Source organism: Oncorhynchus tshawytscha, linkage group LG30, assembly GCF_018296145.1.
Source record: "Oncorhynchus tshawytscha isolate Ot180627B linkage group LG30, Otsh_v2.0, whole genome shotgun sequence".
Lineage (NCBI taxonomy): Eukaryota > Metazoa > Chordata > Actinopteri > Salmoniformes > Salmonidae > Oncorhynchus > Oncorhynchus tshawytscha.
The window spans coordinates 10,546,261-10,562,656 of NC_056458.1; the positions used below are offsets into that span (position 1 = coordinate 10,546,261).

General features: G+C 40.7%; 1 protein-coding gene across 1 annotated transcript; it reads left to right on the forward strand.

Annotated features, from left to right (window-relative positions):
- Nucleotides 1-6,118: 6,118 nt before the first annotated feature.
- On the forward strand, nucleotides 6,119-15,002 carry LOC112231384 (T-cell leukemia homeobox protein 3-like). Its single transcript, XM_024398118.1, has 3 exons — nucleotides 6,119-6,853; nucleotides 9,000-9,237; nucleotides 13,521-15,002. Exons 1-3 carry the CDS (start codon nucleotides 6,412-6,414, stop codon nucleotides 13,732-13,734), a joined length of 894 nt encoding a protein of 297 aa, XP_024253886.1. The 5' UTR covers nucleotides 6,119-6,411; the 3' UTR covers nucleotides 13,735-15,002.
- The last annotated feature ends 1,394 nt before the right edge of the window (nucleotides 15,003-16,396 follow it).

Genomic DNA, 16,396 nt, shown 5'->3' on the forward strand with positions numbered 1-16,396 from the left:
AATCCGGACCAGAGACATAACCAACCCTGCGTTAGTGTCGTCAATCTGCAGAGCATGACGTGTTAAGCCCTCTCACGCGACCGGGCCGTTATGTGAAACCAAAGCCCTGTACCCCTCTGTTTAGTGAGGTTACAAGACACACAATCAACCATGAGGAAGACAAGGAGATCGCTTCCGATTGCAGCTCGCCTCCACAGAGCGTGGCGCGTTAAACTCGGCTCAATCAAGCGTGGCTCTGCTGAGCGGGGCAGGGGGGGGGGGTCAGCCTGGTAATGTGATACACACACACTCAGCCCTGTGAACATGATTGCTATGTTACTGTCTGTCTGCCTGTCTGAGCGTCTATCTCCCCCCCCGCCAGCCCTCGTACCCTGTCGCGAGAGAGAGAGAGAGAGAGAGAGAGCATCTCTCCAGGGGGTAGTGGGCAGAGAGGGTATACATTTCCTCCCTCAGGCGGACCCTCTTTCTGCTCTTTGTTCCTTAAATACTCCCAACTAGCAGGTTACTCTGGAGCATGGACCATTGTCTTAAACAGCTGTCAGTCTCACTATCATTATCTGTCTCCCCTCCACTGTGTTTAGCCATCCCTTTGTTCTTTCAGCCTCCATAATCAAGTGCAGCAGGCATTTCTGCAACCCCAACTGTCTGACTGGACTCTGCTGGAGGCCGCAAATGCTGAGGTCTGCTTCCTCTTATTCCTTCTTCCTCCTCTCCCTCCTCCTCTGCCTCCCCGTCTCTCCTCCTCCTCTCCCTCACCCCTGGGACGGAGTTAGAAGACCACGAGGCACATTTACCCGTTTTTGTCCATTGAACCATCACCGTCACTGTAGTTGAATTACTCTGTAAACATCCAGGGTAATGGTCAACATTGTTCCCCGGTGAAAACAGACTTGCTGCTAATCTAAATCACATTCCCGCTTTCTTGAGAAAAGTTTAATGTTGGGTTCATCCTTTCACGCTAAAATTTCAAAATCAATTTGAACACATTGGGAAACACATTGACAGTTTACATTACCTTTAAATTCGAATTCCTTTAGTTGACTAATTGTAACTTTTATAACACTTTATAACTATACTCATACAGTACAACAACATGGCACTATGTCCCTAATTTCCCAAATGAACTTGAATGGTGTCCAATGCCTGTATAAACAGGTAATCAGACTGACCGAACAGCTGTAAAACAACACAACTGGTGTTTGTATTAAATCCTTCCCTTATGTTTTACAGCCATTGTATTTCAATTATATTTTACTTGTGATACAATTACTAAATGAATGTTTCAGAACACAAATTAAAGCATGTTTGCTAGCTATTTTTTTTTTTTTTTTTTAACCTTTATTTAACCAGGCAAGTCAGTTAAGAACAAATTCTTATTTTTCAATATAACTAATAGGACTGCACATACATTGGAGACATTTATACAATTGAATATATGACCAGAGGTTAGGCCTGCTATTCATTCTTCCTGGAGATTCTAGGATTGGTGTGAGGTCCTACATATCCTTGAGGTGTCATATTACCCTCTAAACCCCTCTGTAAACAAGGCAATTTGATTTGTTTTACTCTCAGCATCTCAGCGGCAGATGCAACATAAGATTAGATTTTAAAAACACCATAAATTACTTTTTTTTTTGCAGACTACTGTAAATATGAATCAATTAATAAAACTGGAGGACAAATTGATGCTGTGAATGTGTGTGTTTTGGCTTTAAATTGTGTGAGTGTGTCTGGTTGCGTGTCATTTGCAGGCCATTAATAAGTCATGGAGGCCTTGTTTTAAGAGCAGATGCTGTTTGAACAACTGTGTGTGCGTGCGTGCATATGTCGGTATGTAAGTGCATTTGTGTGTGTGTGTGTATGTCTATTTTCTACTAATGTCTGTGCAGCTGTGAGTACTCTGAATGAGTCCATTGGCATATGTGTGGGTAATGGAAAGTCTGCAACAGCAGCAGATACTCCCAGACTGATGGCCATAGAGAAAACCTCCTTGGGATTGATGACCTCAGGAAGGGTGAGTGGGGGAGGATGGAGTGTGTGTGTGTGTGTGTGCGTGCGTGTGCATGTTTGTGCAGGTGCTGGAGCGCATGTGTGCAGCTAATTGTAGTTCATTAACACGAACTTTCATGCATTAGATTTACATTTGACATTTTAGGCTCTTATCCAGAGCGACCTGGTCCTCAAATGGGGTGGCAGGGTTGCCTAGTGGTTAGAGTGTTGGACTAGTAACCGAAAGGTTGCAAGTTCAAACCCCCGAGCTGACAAGGTACAAATCTGTTGTTCTGCCAGTTAACCCATCATTGAAAATAAGGATTTGTTCTTAACTGACTTGCCTAGTATAATAAAGGTTAAATTTTAAAAATGCAGCAATGTTCAATCTAATCAGTTTTTCATCTGGCGACTGCAAGGAAAGTAGAGCTTTGTTCAATATATTTCTACACTACTTCTTCTGTACAATTATCAATATTGTACTATTGACACTGACCACCAATGGGACAAGGCAATATTCACACAAACACCGCACTGAGCTTTTTTAGGTTTATTACTGTGGCAGCGACTCCATATTACATAACTGTATGCCATTGTGTTGGATGGTAATGTAATCTGGAGTTGAGGCCAAACACATATTACTTTACATGATTAAAACACTCATTGAAGTTGCCTCATACATCCAGCATGCCAAAGTGTTTAACCTTGGGTGTGCTTGTGAGACAGACTGTTATTTTCCCTCCACAACTTTTGAAACCCACTGAGAAAATGGGCGATCAAACCGATGGATTGACCCAAAATAAATGAAAGCATGAAATCCCTCCATCTTCCACAAAAAAAAAGATAAGAAATAGAGGCATGCGAGATGCTAGAGTAATTACTGCGATCTGCATATGAGGGTGCGCGTGCCGGACCGCCCCTGGTGCTGTTTTTATTGCGTGTGTCTGCCTTTATCAATTTCGCCATGCATGGGTAATGGGGAAGTCTGGCAGGCTCACAGCTAAAGCGCAGCAGACAATATGCAAAAAGACGACGCTGCTTTTGAATAATAAATGATGCGCTTTTATAGCGCCTCTAAAACGCCTCTGATGGTACAATATGAAAAGGCTATGATAAGTAATAGTGCATTTAAAAAGGATCTAGTATATTTTTATTACTACGTTTTAAAAAAGCCGAGAATGAGGGAGACGGGAGGGGGGAAATGGGAGGGGTTGGAGTGAGAGAGATAGCAGTATGATTGCAATAAAAGGAATGGAAGAGAAAAACGCCGAAATTCCCTCCCAGCGAAATAACCTGCTTAATGAAAGTTTACCGTCTCTCGTTTTTTTTTCTTTGCCACTCTTGTCTCCTCTTATGAAATATTAACTACGTTTTTATATAAAGCTCTAAAGCTTAATGGCCTTTCATATTTTGCCATTGTTTTTCTTGTCTCTACCATATTATTTTCTGGGCTTTAATGGAGCTGCTTTTAATTTGGTTTACATTGTGCGTCATATGCGCCTTCTGCGGTGTGCAGGCAGACTGACAAATTTTACTCCGGGATTTGAGATCAATGGTCGAGTATACAGAATATGGCATGCTTTTTCCTAGTCCTTCAGTTTTCTTCATGTCTTCTGGTCGTTGTCAATGCCCCAATAGTAAGCATAGGTCTAATGGGGATGGTGATGAGGATGGCGAATGAGTGCAGTATTTTACGTTTTTTTAATAAATAAAATAAAAAATAATTGGGGGTTATGCAATATGCATTGGACACAATAGATGAAAATGCTTTAAACATGCACATTAAGCAAGGGTCAGAGAGGGCTCTGGGCTGGCGGTGAAGGGTTATCCATGTTCACCACTAAACGCCATAGGATGACGTAAGTGTCCTCAGCCACTGGCTGAGCGCAGGTCTCAGTGGAATGGTGCTTCCTAGCATCAGCACTCACTAATGGTCTATTAAAATATCAACTACTTCAAAGTAAACGGATTTTTCCTCGGTCAGCTTGAATCCCCTGAAGCTAATCAAACGCGGTGGCCAGGCCCTAGGAGCATAATCGCTTTTACGCGGCAGATTACAAGGAACCACTTAGATCCCATGTCAGCAGATCCGGTGTCCTGGCGCTCCCCGTTCAGTTAGCGCGTGGAGTGGAAACTGTTTTCCTCCGGTATAAATAAACGGTGTCCCCGTGCCACTCTTGACCGCCAGCACAAAGTAACCCCACAAAATCTTTAAAAACTGAATTTGAGCCCTGTTTAACATGAATTCGTATAAGGCCTAATAATGGCAATATTTTCAATTCATCAAATTGAACAAATACCAGGTCTAATTTTAGCCTTTTTTCCTAACCTGAAACATTGGCATAATAAACCGTTGCGATGCGTGTGATTTTTAATAAGCTAGTTGTTTTCACTGAACCTGAAAAACATGCCTTTTGAAAACAAAAAGAAATCATGGCTTTTATGCACACAGAATAGTAAATAGGCCCGTGCCCTTCAGGCTAATATTTAGCATTGAAACGACCAGCTACTTCGTTGGAGTGCATGGAGTTTCAAATTTAGAAGCAGCTGATCTACTATTAGGCTCTAGCCGACGTATTAGGCATTATACAAATCTGGGTTCCAAGATCAAAGCTCAAATTCGCTACTGATATGAATCGACAGTTTAAGTGAATGAAACATATTTTTTTTTACAAAATCGGCCTATGATATCCCATCTTCAGATCAACCATATAAGGCACGTGAAAACCATCTCAGCTCTTCATCGAATCAATATTCTACGCTATGAATATAATTAATAACAGCCTAATATGTTGATAATAATAGTAATAATAATAATAATAGCAATAATAATAATAATAATAATAATAGAGCTTAATGTTTTATAGTAAATCAAATCAGTTCATTTTCGTTGTATGAAAACCATCGAACTTCCACTCTGAATTGAATCAAGTTTACCTCAGCCCCGGTGAAAAGTCTATGGTTGTGTCCAATCAACAGATGAGTGGCTGTTGATGAGGAGTTCTGCAAGTCTCAGTTCCCTCATTTCCACTGCGCAAAAACGCGTTGAATCAACGTTGTTTCCACGTCAGTTTAACAAAAAAAAATGCATTGTGATGACATTGAATCAACGTTGTTTCCACGTCAGTTTAACAAAAAAAATGCAATGTGATGACATTGAATCAACGTTGTTTCCACGTCAGTTTAACAAAAAAAATGCAATGTGATGACATTGAATCAACGTTGTTTCCACGTCAGTTTAACAAAAAAAATGCAATGTGATGACATTGAATCAACGTGGAAAACTGATTGGATTTGAGAAAGTCATCAATTTAAAGCCGCAATGTTTAACTTTTTGAATGAACCAACCTAATTCGCATAGACTGTGTGTTATAGATCTGTCATTCTCGTTGAAAGCACGTCTAAAATGTGGTAGATATGTTCTATGTACACTTTTGGTTTTGTACACCAGCTTCAAACAGCTGAAAATACAATATTTTTGTTTATGGAAAATATATTTAACAGCGGTTTAGATGGTACAATTATTCTCTACACTACAGTTGCTTGTTTTGTTACATAAACTGAAATTAAGCGAAGTATTAGAATTGTAGCAACAAGGAAATGGTGGAGCGATTTCTGCTTAGTCATCTTTAAAGACATTTAGTCTTTTTTTCATCCAACTTTTGTCCTGAATCCAATGACATGCTGACGTATTTTGTTGTTTTCACTTTGAATTCATGTTAGTTGACAACTCAACCAAATGTAAATCAAAACTAGAAGTTGAAATATTGTCTGTGCCCATTGGGTTGCCACTGATGTAGAAATACGCTAAATTGGAATATGCATGCTAATCATTAAGCCTATCAAAGCATTGTCATTAAATCTCTGAAAGCATTCCCTTTTTTCATAAGCCGTGGTTATGATGGACTATAACAACACACCATGGGTGGTAGACAATGGGCCTACAGCCAACATAATAATGAATCCGCCGCAATGAGCGCTTTTTAAGAAATGATGTCACTTTGGAATGTTCCCTCAGCTCCCATTCAATTCAGCAAATTTAAGTTAAAATTTCAACCAATAAGGTGCAGGAAAGCTACTCTAACCAATCGGAAGAGGGACAGAGGAAACACTATTGCGTTCGGGGGGTGTAGTGGGCGAAATAGAATTGATCCGAACTGCGATTGCCCTGCAAAGTCAGTGTGCCAAACATCAGCAAATCGCAAATGGACGGATCCGTCAGAGCCGCGAAGGATGGTGGAAAACTCGCTGCCATAGAAAGCCATAGAACGCAAACTATCCAAAACGAGATTTAATCGGGAAAGAGCTGGATGCTTAACTCAACATAACACATTTTTACTCGTAGGCTACATCATAACCTTATGCAACATCGGCTCTGTCGGAGGACTGCGTAAAGGTACTGGAAAGGTTTTGGGAGCGAGAATGGAGCGGGCGCCAAACTCAAGCCCCAGCGGCGTAAATCAGCCCTCACAACCTCCCCAGCATGAACCTATTAGTTTCGGCATTGACCAGATTCTCAGTGGTACCGACCAGGACGGTTCACAGAACACCACCCGGAGTGGTTCGGATACTGGGAACTTCACAAGTGGAGGAAGTTACCACCTCGTTAGTCCAAGTGGAGCCAGTGCAGCGCCCTTCACTTCGCTTTCCGGTTCTTTCCATGGAATCGCATCATCATACGAGGAATCAAGTGCATACGGAGTGAACTTGACTTTCACCCCAGGAGGGGTGATACGAGTCCCGGCGCACAGGCCGCTGGCCGCCGCAGTGCCTCCTCCTATAGCCAGCGCGGTACCAGGGCTAGGCAGCATCAGCTTCCCCTGGATGGAGAGCAGCCAAAGATTCGCAAAGGAAAGATTCGCAGGTAAACTATCTCCATTCAATGTGTAGGCTATTTTAGTCCAGGGGCGGCTTAATCTGGGATTGGGGAACCGGCCCTACAATCACACAGTTGGGATGTACTGCAGCAGACCTGATCATCACCAGGCTGTGGTCATTTCCATTTCAACTCGGTAAATTCAGTGTTTTCATAAGTTTTAGCCTATTATTTTTGAAAGGAGAATTTTCGTTTCATTCGTGGAGTTTACATGAATTTACCCAGTTCCACAAATAAATTATACAGGACTAGTCGAATCAAGTCACCAGATTAACTTGAATTGTAGCCTAATTCTGAAAGCTTTCTATTGAGGGAAAACACGGATATAAATCAAATCAACAAGAACATAGCATGCAAAGAAAATGCAAACAGATCCAAATAAGGAAACACTGAATTATTCATTATACTATATTATTTCATATTTCAAAGTAAGGTTTAGCCTAACTCAAAGGCGAAAGACTAACACGAAAACAACTTTAAAACATGCGGTAGAAATACTACCCGAGTTAGGTTCGTTCTCTCAAAGCGATGCGTTGGGCACAACGATACTTTGCAAGTTGCACCATTAAAACTATGTCAATATAACAATAAGCACACTTTTCATGCAGGTTTTACCACACAATTGAACAAGAAAATATGAACTGATCACAAATATAAAAATGCAACCCGTGTTATTCTAATAAATAAACACAGGCCTATTTCACCGGAAGACCAAAAATGTATACTCGCAATAAACTATAACTATTTATATTTTCATCAATTTAGAACCGTTTATGAAAAGAAACACATTTTATCCAAATGTGAAATTAATATTTCGATTTAGATCAATAGGAGGGGTGTGCTGTTATCGAAAGTGCTCAGATACGTCGCACAAGTGTTTCAGACTTCTTCGTAGGGTATTAGCTACATCACTTGTCTTCAGCAACTCGACCTAAATTTTGTTACAACTGAAGGAACAGTTTTTGCTTGGATTTTGAATCCTGTGTGTGTGTGTGTGTGTGTGTCTTGCTAAACGGGACATATTTTAATGCTAAGTGTACTATGATGATGATGATTATTATTGTTATTATTACTCAAATGTGGCCTATAATTAATAATTATTATTATTATTATTTCCACAAAACATACAGTTATGGCAGTATTCTAAACCATAATTTGGGGTACTAGAAGGGGTAAAGCCTTTCTGTTTCTATTTATTCAAACTAAATGTTTACATGGAACATCTGAATGAATTAACAGTAGAAAATACTTGAAAGTTACTAAGCTATTCCTACATTGACAGAAATTAGATAATTGGCCAATAGTTATGGTAGGCCTACTGTTTGCCATTATCACGTTGTAATAAAATAATTGTAAATCGGACACTTCAGGAAAAAAAGTAAATCTATAACGTAAATAATTTTTCCCAGTCTGTCTCAGTGGATGTCCTGTAACATGTATCAGAACCTTTGTTTATCTTCCGGGGGGCACTATGTAAAGTGTCATTAATATTGCAGAAGGGTTATAGATGATTTGCCTGTCAGTGTTTTGTGACAAAAGGAAGAAACTCTCCACATCACAATTGAATGGGGAAAAACACTCAATCTCTTTTCATCGACATCATCAGCATTATTGACTGTCAACACATCTTATTTTCCTGACTATTACAGCAATGTCTGCTACTACTAGGCAATAACCCACTGTGTCAGAGGAAATATAATACAACGATCTTTTGAGCAGTACTTTTATCAACTAACCATGGACTGAATTGATCATTTTGCCATGTTTCAAAATATATAAGAATAATTTAAACATATGCTCAACTTGGATTTTGCGTTGATTAGAATTAGATTAGAATTACTCAATGAAAAAAATTGGCCTCTAAAGACCCATAAAACACCTATAAAACATATTCAGCTGTACTCCAACATTCCACCTCTATGAGAGAGAGGGAAGGGTGGTATATAGGTCAAACCAATGAGCTTGTACATTTCTTTTGATTATAGTATCAATTTAGAGATTCTCATGCGGACTACAATGTCCTTCAACAAATTGAACACAACCTAAGATCTTGTGAACCTGTTCTTGACCTGCTTTCTTTGTTTGTCCAATGTCTCTCTCTCACACACACACACACACACACACACACACACAGCTGCACTGACGCCATTCACAGTGACCCGGCGGATTGGTCATCCCTATCAGAACCGCACCCCTCCGAAGAGGAAGAAGCCGCGGACATCCTTCTCCCGGGTGCAGATCTGTGAGCTGGAGAAACGCTTTCATAGACAGAAGTACCTGGCCAGCGCTGAACGGGCCGCTCTCGCCAAGACCCTCAAGATGACCGACGCACAGGTCAAGACCTGGTTCCAGAACCGCAGGACCAAGTGGAGGTGAGACACTGGGCTGGAGAGGGGTAGGAGGGGAAAGATGAGTTGTTTTCTGAGTGCTTTCTCTGGAGAAAGATGAGGATCTAGTCTACATTTACTCTAGAGTGGTCAGCAGAGAAACATATAATCAGTTACTACTTTCTGATGTTCATTTTCAATTTTAGAAATGATAGCTTGAATACAATATCCGCAGTAACTTTGACTTCTAATACATGTTATAGATGTGTGTTAGGTCCCGAGCTAATTGTGCATCAATGCTAATGGGTACCCAATAACTCAGGTGCGCAAATCCTAACAGGCATATTCACTCCGCTTTATGTTACTGGACAGCTCACAAACACAACCATGACCCTCGACAGCAGGGCTGGGCAAACTTTTGGGCTCAAGGGCCACATTGAGATTTCGAAATTCAACAGCGGACCGCACTGTTTGTCAAAATCAATTTGCGTGCCAGAAAAAGGGCAGTCATTAGAATATATAAAAGTCCATTATAATTTCTCCATGCTTTCTATTTAGTTTTAGACGTTGAAGAGTGGCCGGGAGTGTTTTTCTAACCTAACATGGCATATTTTCTTTACTCAAACCTCGAGCGGGCCAGATTGAATGAGCTTGTGGGCCGGATCTGGCCCACGGGCCATAGTTTGCCCACTCCGCTCTGCAGTCGGGACACAAGTCTAGGGACAGTTCATGGATTAGGGTTTTCCTAACACCGTTCACTCAGCTCTATAGAGTATCAGTAATATTGGACAAAGTGTTTGGATCAAAGATCTTGTGACATGTGTAAAACATGGCTTGACAGTTTCGGAGATAAAACATTCAGATGTAATAGCTTAACCTATAAAGTATTAAGTGGATCACTTGCACAACCACACAATCAAATGTAATGTAGGGACACAAAATAAATTGTGATGTTATATCCCGAAGGAGCATTCTTGGAGCAATAAGCCTGAGTACAATAAAACAGTGTTAAGAGAGTTAGTTTGAAAGGGCTTTATGAGTATTGCACAGGCATGGCTCTGGTGTCATATGTGTTGGATTGGGTCAGTATTTGTTATTTTTTGTGTATTTATTTATTTTACCTTTATTTAACCAGGCAAGTCAGTTAAGAACAAAATTCTTATTTTCAATGACGGCCTAGGAACAGTGGGTTAACTGCTTGTTCAGGGGCAGAACGACATATTTTTGACCTTGTCAGCTCAGGGGTTTGAACTAGCAACCTTCCGGTTACTAGTCCAATGCTCTAACCACTAGGCTACCCTGCCGCCCCGATGTGCCTACTGACGTAGGCTTATCATTTGACTCATAATAAAAATGATTTAGCTTGTCTTATGTAGGACTAGGCTAAATCTATGTGAGCTATGTTGACACAAATATCTGCATTTATTTGACGAAGAAAACCATAGGTTATATAGCCAAAAAGTGTACAACTAGCCTACAACTTTGGTAATATCAGCTGTGTACCGGCAGTTTCCGCAAGGTCTGAGAGAAGGGAGGGACAGCTAACGTTCCAAAATTCTACACACTTTGCTAAGGGGCAAACAGAAATATTTGTTTTATAGCTGATCTCATGTTATTTTACACATTTTGCCATGACACTGAGAGAAAAGGCTGCAGTTTTTCAATAATTTCCTGCAATTCCACATGTTGCCATTTTTATATATTTAATCTTTATTTAACCTGGAAGGGCTCATTGAGATTTGAAATGTCTTTTTCAAGAGCGTCCTGGCCAATTGCTATGCTTTATCTTGGCCAGGTCGCAGTTGCAAATGAGAACTTGTTCTCAACTAGCTTACCTGGTTAAATTAAGGTGAAATAAATAAATACAAATTAAAAAAAGATAGGCAGCACCAAGTCATTACACAATTACAAACAGACAACAACTACAGGAAATCAGGTAATCTAGTAGTACCTGTAGAAAAACTACAGGTAATATAGTAAAAAAATAACATAGAATTCACAAGAGTATAACAAAATCATAAAACAGCTAATTAAAAACATTGGCAGGTCAGGGAATCAGCCTCAAAATCCTTCATCAATGATTTAAAAACACTAATCGAGACAAGTTCCTCCAGTTTGAAAGTATTTTTTAAGGTGTTTGAAGTCTATGGCGCAGAGTACATAAAAGCCCTTTTACCAAATTCAGTTCGGACATTTCGCACACTTAGCAAGATAAAGTCCTGCGAACGAAGAGAGTACCCACCACATTTCTGAACAATAAAAATGCCCAAATAAAATGGTAGTAAACCCAAAATGGCTTTGTAAATAAAGTATTCCAGTGACTGAGCCTATGATTGACTAGAGAAGGCCAGCCAATCGTTGTATATAAAGTGCAGTGGTACGTAAGGGTTTTGCAGTTTAAAATAAATCTCAATGCTCCATGGTAAACGGTGTCAATTGATCTCAAACACTGAGTGGAAGCATTCATATATAAAATATCCCCATAGTCTAGTAAAGGCATAAATATAGCTGATACTAACCTCTTTCTGGCTTGAAAAGAAAAACAGGCCTCATTCCTAAAATAAAATCCCAACTACAGCTTCAAATTTTTTGTCATTTGTTGAATATGCAATTTAAAAGAGAGGCAGTCATCAATTGAAATTCCAAGATATTTATATGAGGTTACAGTCTCAATCTCATTGCCCTGACAGGTAATAATAGGTGAAAAGTTCAGAGGTCTATTCTTGCTTTAGAAAACACAGTTAGTTTAGTTTTGTCAGTATTGAGGATAAGCTTCAATTGACACAAGGTATGTTGAACAGTATAAAAAGCAGTTTGCAAGTTCTGGAAAGCTTTTGTGAGAGACGAGGCACAACAATAAATAACAGTATCATCAGTATAAAAGTGAAGTTGCGCATTTTGCTAATTTTTGTCAAAAATAGTGAATAAGAGGGGACCAAGTACAGAGCCATGGGCACACCATTACAGACAGACAATTTAACAGACTTGAACCCATCAAATTGAGTGAACTGAGTTCTGTCAGACAGATAGTTAGCAAACCATGCAACTGACCTACGCTCGACAACCTCTGCCTCAGTATAGCATGATCAACTGTATCAAAAGCCTTAGAGAGATCAATAAAAAGTGAGACACAGTGCTGTTTTTTGTCAAGGGCTTCAGTGATATCATTTAAAACCTTCATGGCTGCTGTAATTGTGCTATGCTTCTTCCTGAAGCTGAATTGGTACATTGATAAAATAGAGTTAGTGTATAAAAATTATTTTAGCTGCTCACTAACAAGGGTTTCAGGTATTTTCACCAGGGGTGACAGCTTTGATATTGGCCTATAATTATTTAAAGAGTTGGATCTCCCCCTTTTATAAGTGGTAGGAGAAATGATGATTTCCAGATCTTTGGAATTTCATTACATTCAAGTATCATTTGGAGCAGAGAGATAAATGTGCAGTTTTATAGCTAATCTCATGCTATTCTACACATTTTTCAATGAGGCTGAGATAATTTTGTATTTTGAAAGGGGGGAGGCATATGCCAGTGGGTAATATCATTATGAAACGTAGCCTATCCTAACCTACCATATAGGCTAAGAATTTATTTAGCCAGGTCATCAGCTGTGGACACACTGTTGCGCTCACAGTAGCTTTGGCCTACACACGGTCGAAAAAAGATGTCAGGCTCAGTGCAAATTTATCAAATGTAAATACATGCAACATTGTAGCCTGTTATGAAACAATTTGGTGCACGATTAATGCCACTGTAACACACTGAACTGTCTTATATTTCCAGAAAAATGTGCTTACGTGATGATACTGTCGTCTAGTCTAGCTACTGCACAGGTTGCCACTGGAAAATGTCAAAGGTCAAATACGAATAATAAATGAACAATTTGACACGTTTGCAAATAATCAACACGTTACTATTTTTAGAATGAATAATAATAATATTTCTTATAGTGATGTCTGCAAAATATAAAATGTACAGAGAAGGTTCTGTTATCTATATTATCTGCAAGAGTTGCTCCATCTTGAGTGCAATAATGTGCAATCATGTTCTGTTTGGCAACATAGGTCAGTGTCCTCTGGTTTCTCCCATGGTTCATTATGGCTCATGCCAGTGTGGTGTCTCTCCTGCTCTACTGAATCAACCATGTGATAGCTGCTGACAGGTGGTCGTCATCAGTGTCCCTGTTCTGATGTTGGCCTCGATGTCTCTGGGTGCATCACATTTTCTGTCTGTGTAACCAATTCCTCTGACAGTGGATCTTAATAAGTGTCCTGCCTATGTCTGTTCTGTCCCTGTCCTCTCCCTACCCGCCCTGTCTTCGTTGCCAGGCGACAGACAGCTGAGGAGAGGGAGGCGGAGCGGCAGCAGGCCAATCGGCTGATGATCCAGCTGCAGCATGATGCCTTCCAGAAGTCCTTGAGTGACTCGGTTCCGTCCGATCCACTCTGCATCCACAACTCCTCCCTGTTCGCCCTGCAGAACCTGCAGCCGTGGGCCTCTGAGGAAGCAGCAAAGATGGGCCGTGTCACCGCTCTAGTGTGACAGGGACAGGGTGGGGCCCTCTGGACATTACACACTCGGACTGATATCTAAAGAAACTGCACAAAGGTGATCCGTGAGCAAATTGAAATGAATGATTTATTATTGTCCATCCAGAACATAGCCAAATTGTGTCTGAGGGAGTCTGAAGATTAAGCAAAAACTCCAGTTCCTAAGTACCCTGATATGATCTGGACATGCAGAATGTTTGCTGGGTCCTTTGTGTCAGACGCATCCTGGGTGGTAGCCTATGAGCTGTGGCGATGTACGCGACACACGTCACTGAGCCAGCCCTATAATTCCAAACTGACATATTGACTGACTGACACAGCACAGATTGGCTCATCTGTTTCTCCCACGTCCCATCTGTTCCTTCACCACTACAGTTACACTATCAGCTCTGTGCCCCTGCATCTCAGAGCCGACCAGTCTGCAAATGATGAGAAATGGATGGGAAACAGAGAGAGAGAATACACTAATGTTCTGAGAATATATAAAATGTCGTTGTTGCATGGAATCATTCTCATCATCCTCTCATTTTCCATCTTGAATTCCATCTAATTGTTTCCTCTTTAGACTGCTGGTTAGCAGGATGTTTTTTGTACTGGGTGGAGACGGACTTAGGCAAACACTGATCCTAAAAAGCCACTGAATGTATTACACGCTTTGATTCCAATCTATTAACACTCTGAAGCTCAATTAGGGTGAATAATTACATTTGAATAAGAAGGCAAACTATAAAACCAGATAGCCACAAGTGAGATATTGTAGAATCAACTGCTTGCTGTTCTATTGGGCAAGTGTTTAGTGATGTCTGGACAAACCAGATAACTGCTACCTCTTCAAACAGGAGCCACCCAGAACACTAGCAAGACATCTACTTTTTTTCTATATATATATATATATATAACTCATTGAAGGGTTAATACACAGCTCAAGGGCTATTTTAGAATAATAACATTTGCCAGTGGGACAAGAAGCAATCCAGTAAAAGAGGAAGCTAATTATTTATAGTGTTGTTTTATTCATGCCAGGCTGGACCCATTCACTGGGAAGTGTGGTGCATGAGGGTGGTATATCAGACCTGAGAGGTGGAGAGTCTGGTTGACTTCGTTCAAATGTGGTGTAAAGGACTTTGTTGTATGAGTCATCTGAGAATATTTGATGCGGTGAAATAGATGGATGAAAACAGCATCTCTCCCCGTGTATCATATTTGACAAATATGTAAATAACTAAACAAAACCTAATAATAATAAAAAAGCATTCTCTTGTTTTAGCTTTGAATCACTCTTTATTTTTCAATGCCCTTCTGTTGGTCTCCATAGCTACTTTATTGTTTACATAGAAAGTGGAACATCTGCAGAACATGCTCGTTACACTCAAATACAATGCAAACAAAAACAGCAGCAGAAAGATCGATACCACTAACGTTCTCTCGCACACAAACACATTGACCTGGGAGGATTTAGCCTACGACAGATCTAAGGCACTTACAGGGGGAGATCCACAGAGACCATAAAAAGGCTCTCCCCATTAAAGCCCCCCCCCCACACCCCCACTGAGTGCTGTTGACTCACATTCAGCTGACCTGGGGGGAGATTGATAGGTCTCAGTGCTGTGTCCATTATGAATGTGAAGAATGTGACATCACAAAAGATATCTCAGCATCGCCATATAAAGCTGCAGAATCACCAACAGCTATTTAGATAGGCCTATTCATACTCATACACACTAGAGCTGAGCAGACGTGATGGTGCAAGAGGACGAACCCTCTTCCTGATAGTCTGAGAGGCCATTAGGGAGAGCAGCCATTAATAAAGCCTCTCTGCTCAGGATAATTGATACAGGAAGTCTCCTGACCTCCTGGACCTGCTCCAGATCTGGGAGGGAGGATGAGATCACCCCTCAGGGATGCAACACAACCAAGGCTGTCAGGAAAGGGCTTACTTATACACCAGCCCCCTCTGCTGGCCGCAGTCTATAGTGACTCATAGGGGAATGAGATTGGGTGACATTCCAAACCTACTGACTTGAGTCTGTCCACCTTATTTGGGACCAAAGCAATACAGAAGATGCATAGTGGTAGTTGGTTTACTGGCTGGTGTCTTGTATTTGTCAGAGTGATGCAGTGGAGAATGGGTCTCCCTGTCAGATACTTTGAACAGGGATAAAACCATACTTAGGGTGTGAGTCCATGAAGTTATGTCCCTCAGTTTGTGTAAATGTTGAAACATTCAAGTTGGGTAGCATACATTGTGTTAAGCATTACACATCAACCCCGTTGCCCATAGATCAATAGTTAGAAATGCTCCAATAGGGTCATGCTTGTCTTCTTTACCCCCCCCCCCTTTGTAGCACACAAGCTTCCATTACCTGTCAGTAGGGGGAGGGGGTAATTGCTTATTTAAGATTAAATCGTCAACCCACAAACTTTTAAGTGAACCTCGAGATGAGAAAACATGTATACAGCGAAAGGGCAAGGTATGGACACTGGCCTTTCCATGTCACCTGGTAGGAGCCAGGTCTGACAGAGCACAGCCTGAGATGCAAAAGTAATTGCATTTCTGTGAATCAAAGCAAACTTCAATTGTCACATGCACCGAATACAAGAGTAGACCTTACCGTGAAATGCTTACTTACAAGCCCTTAACAGTGCAGGTCACA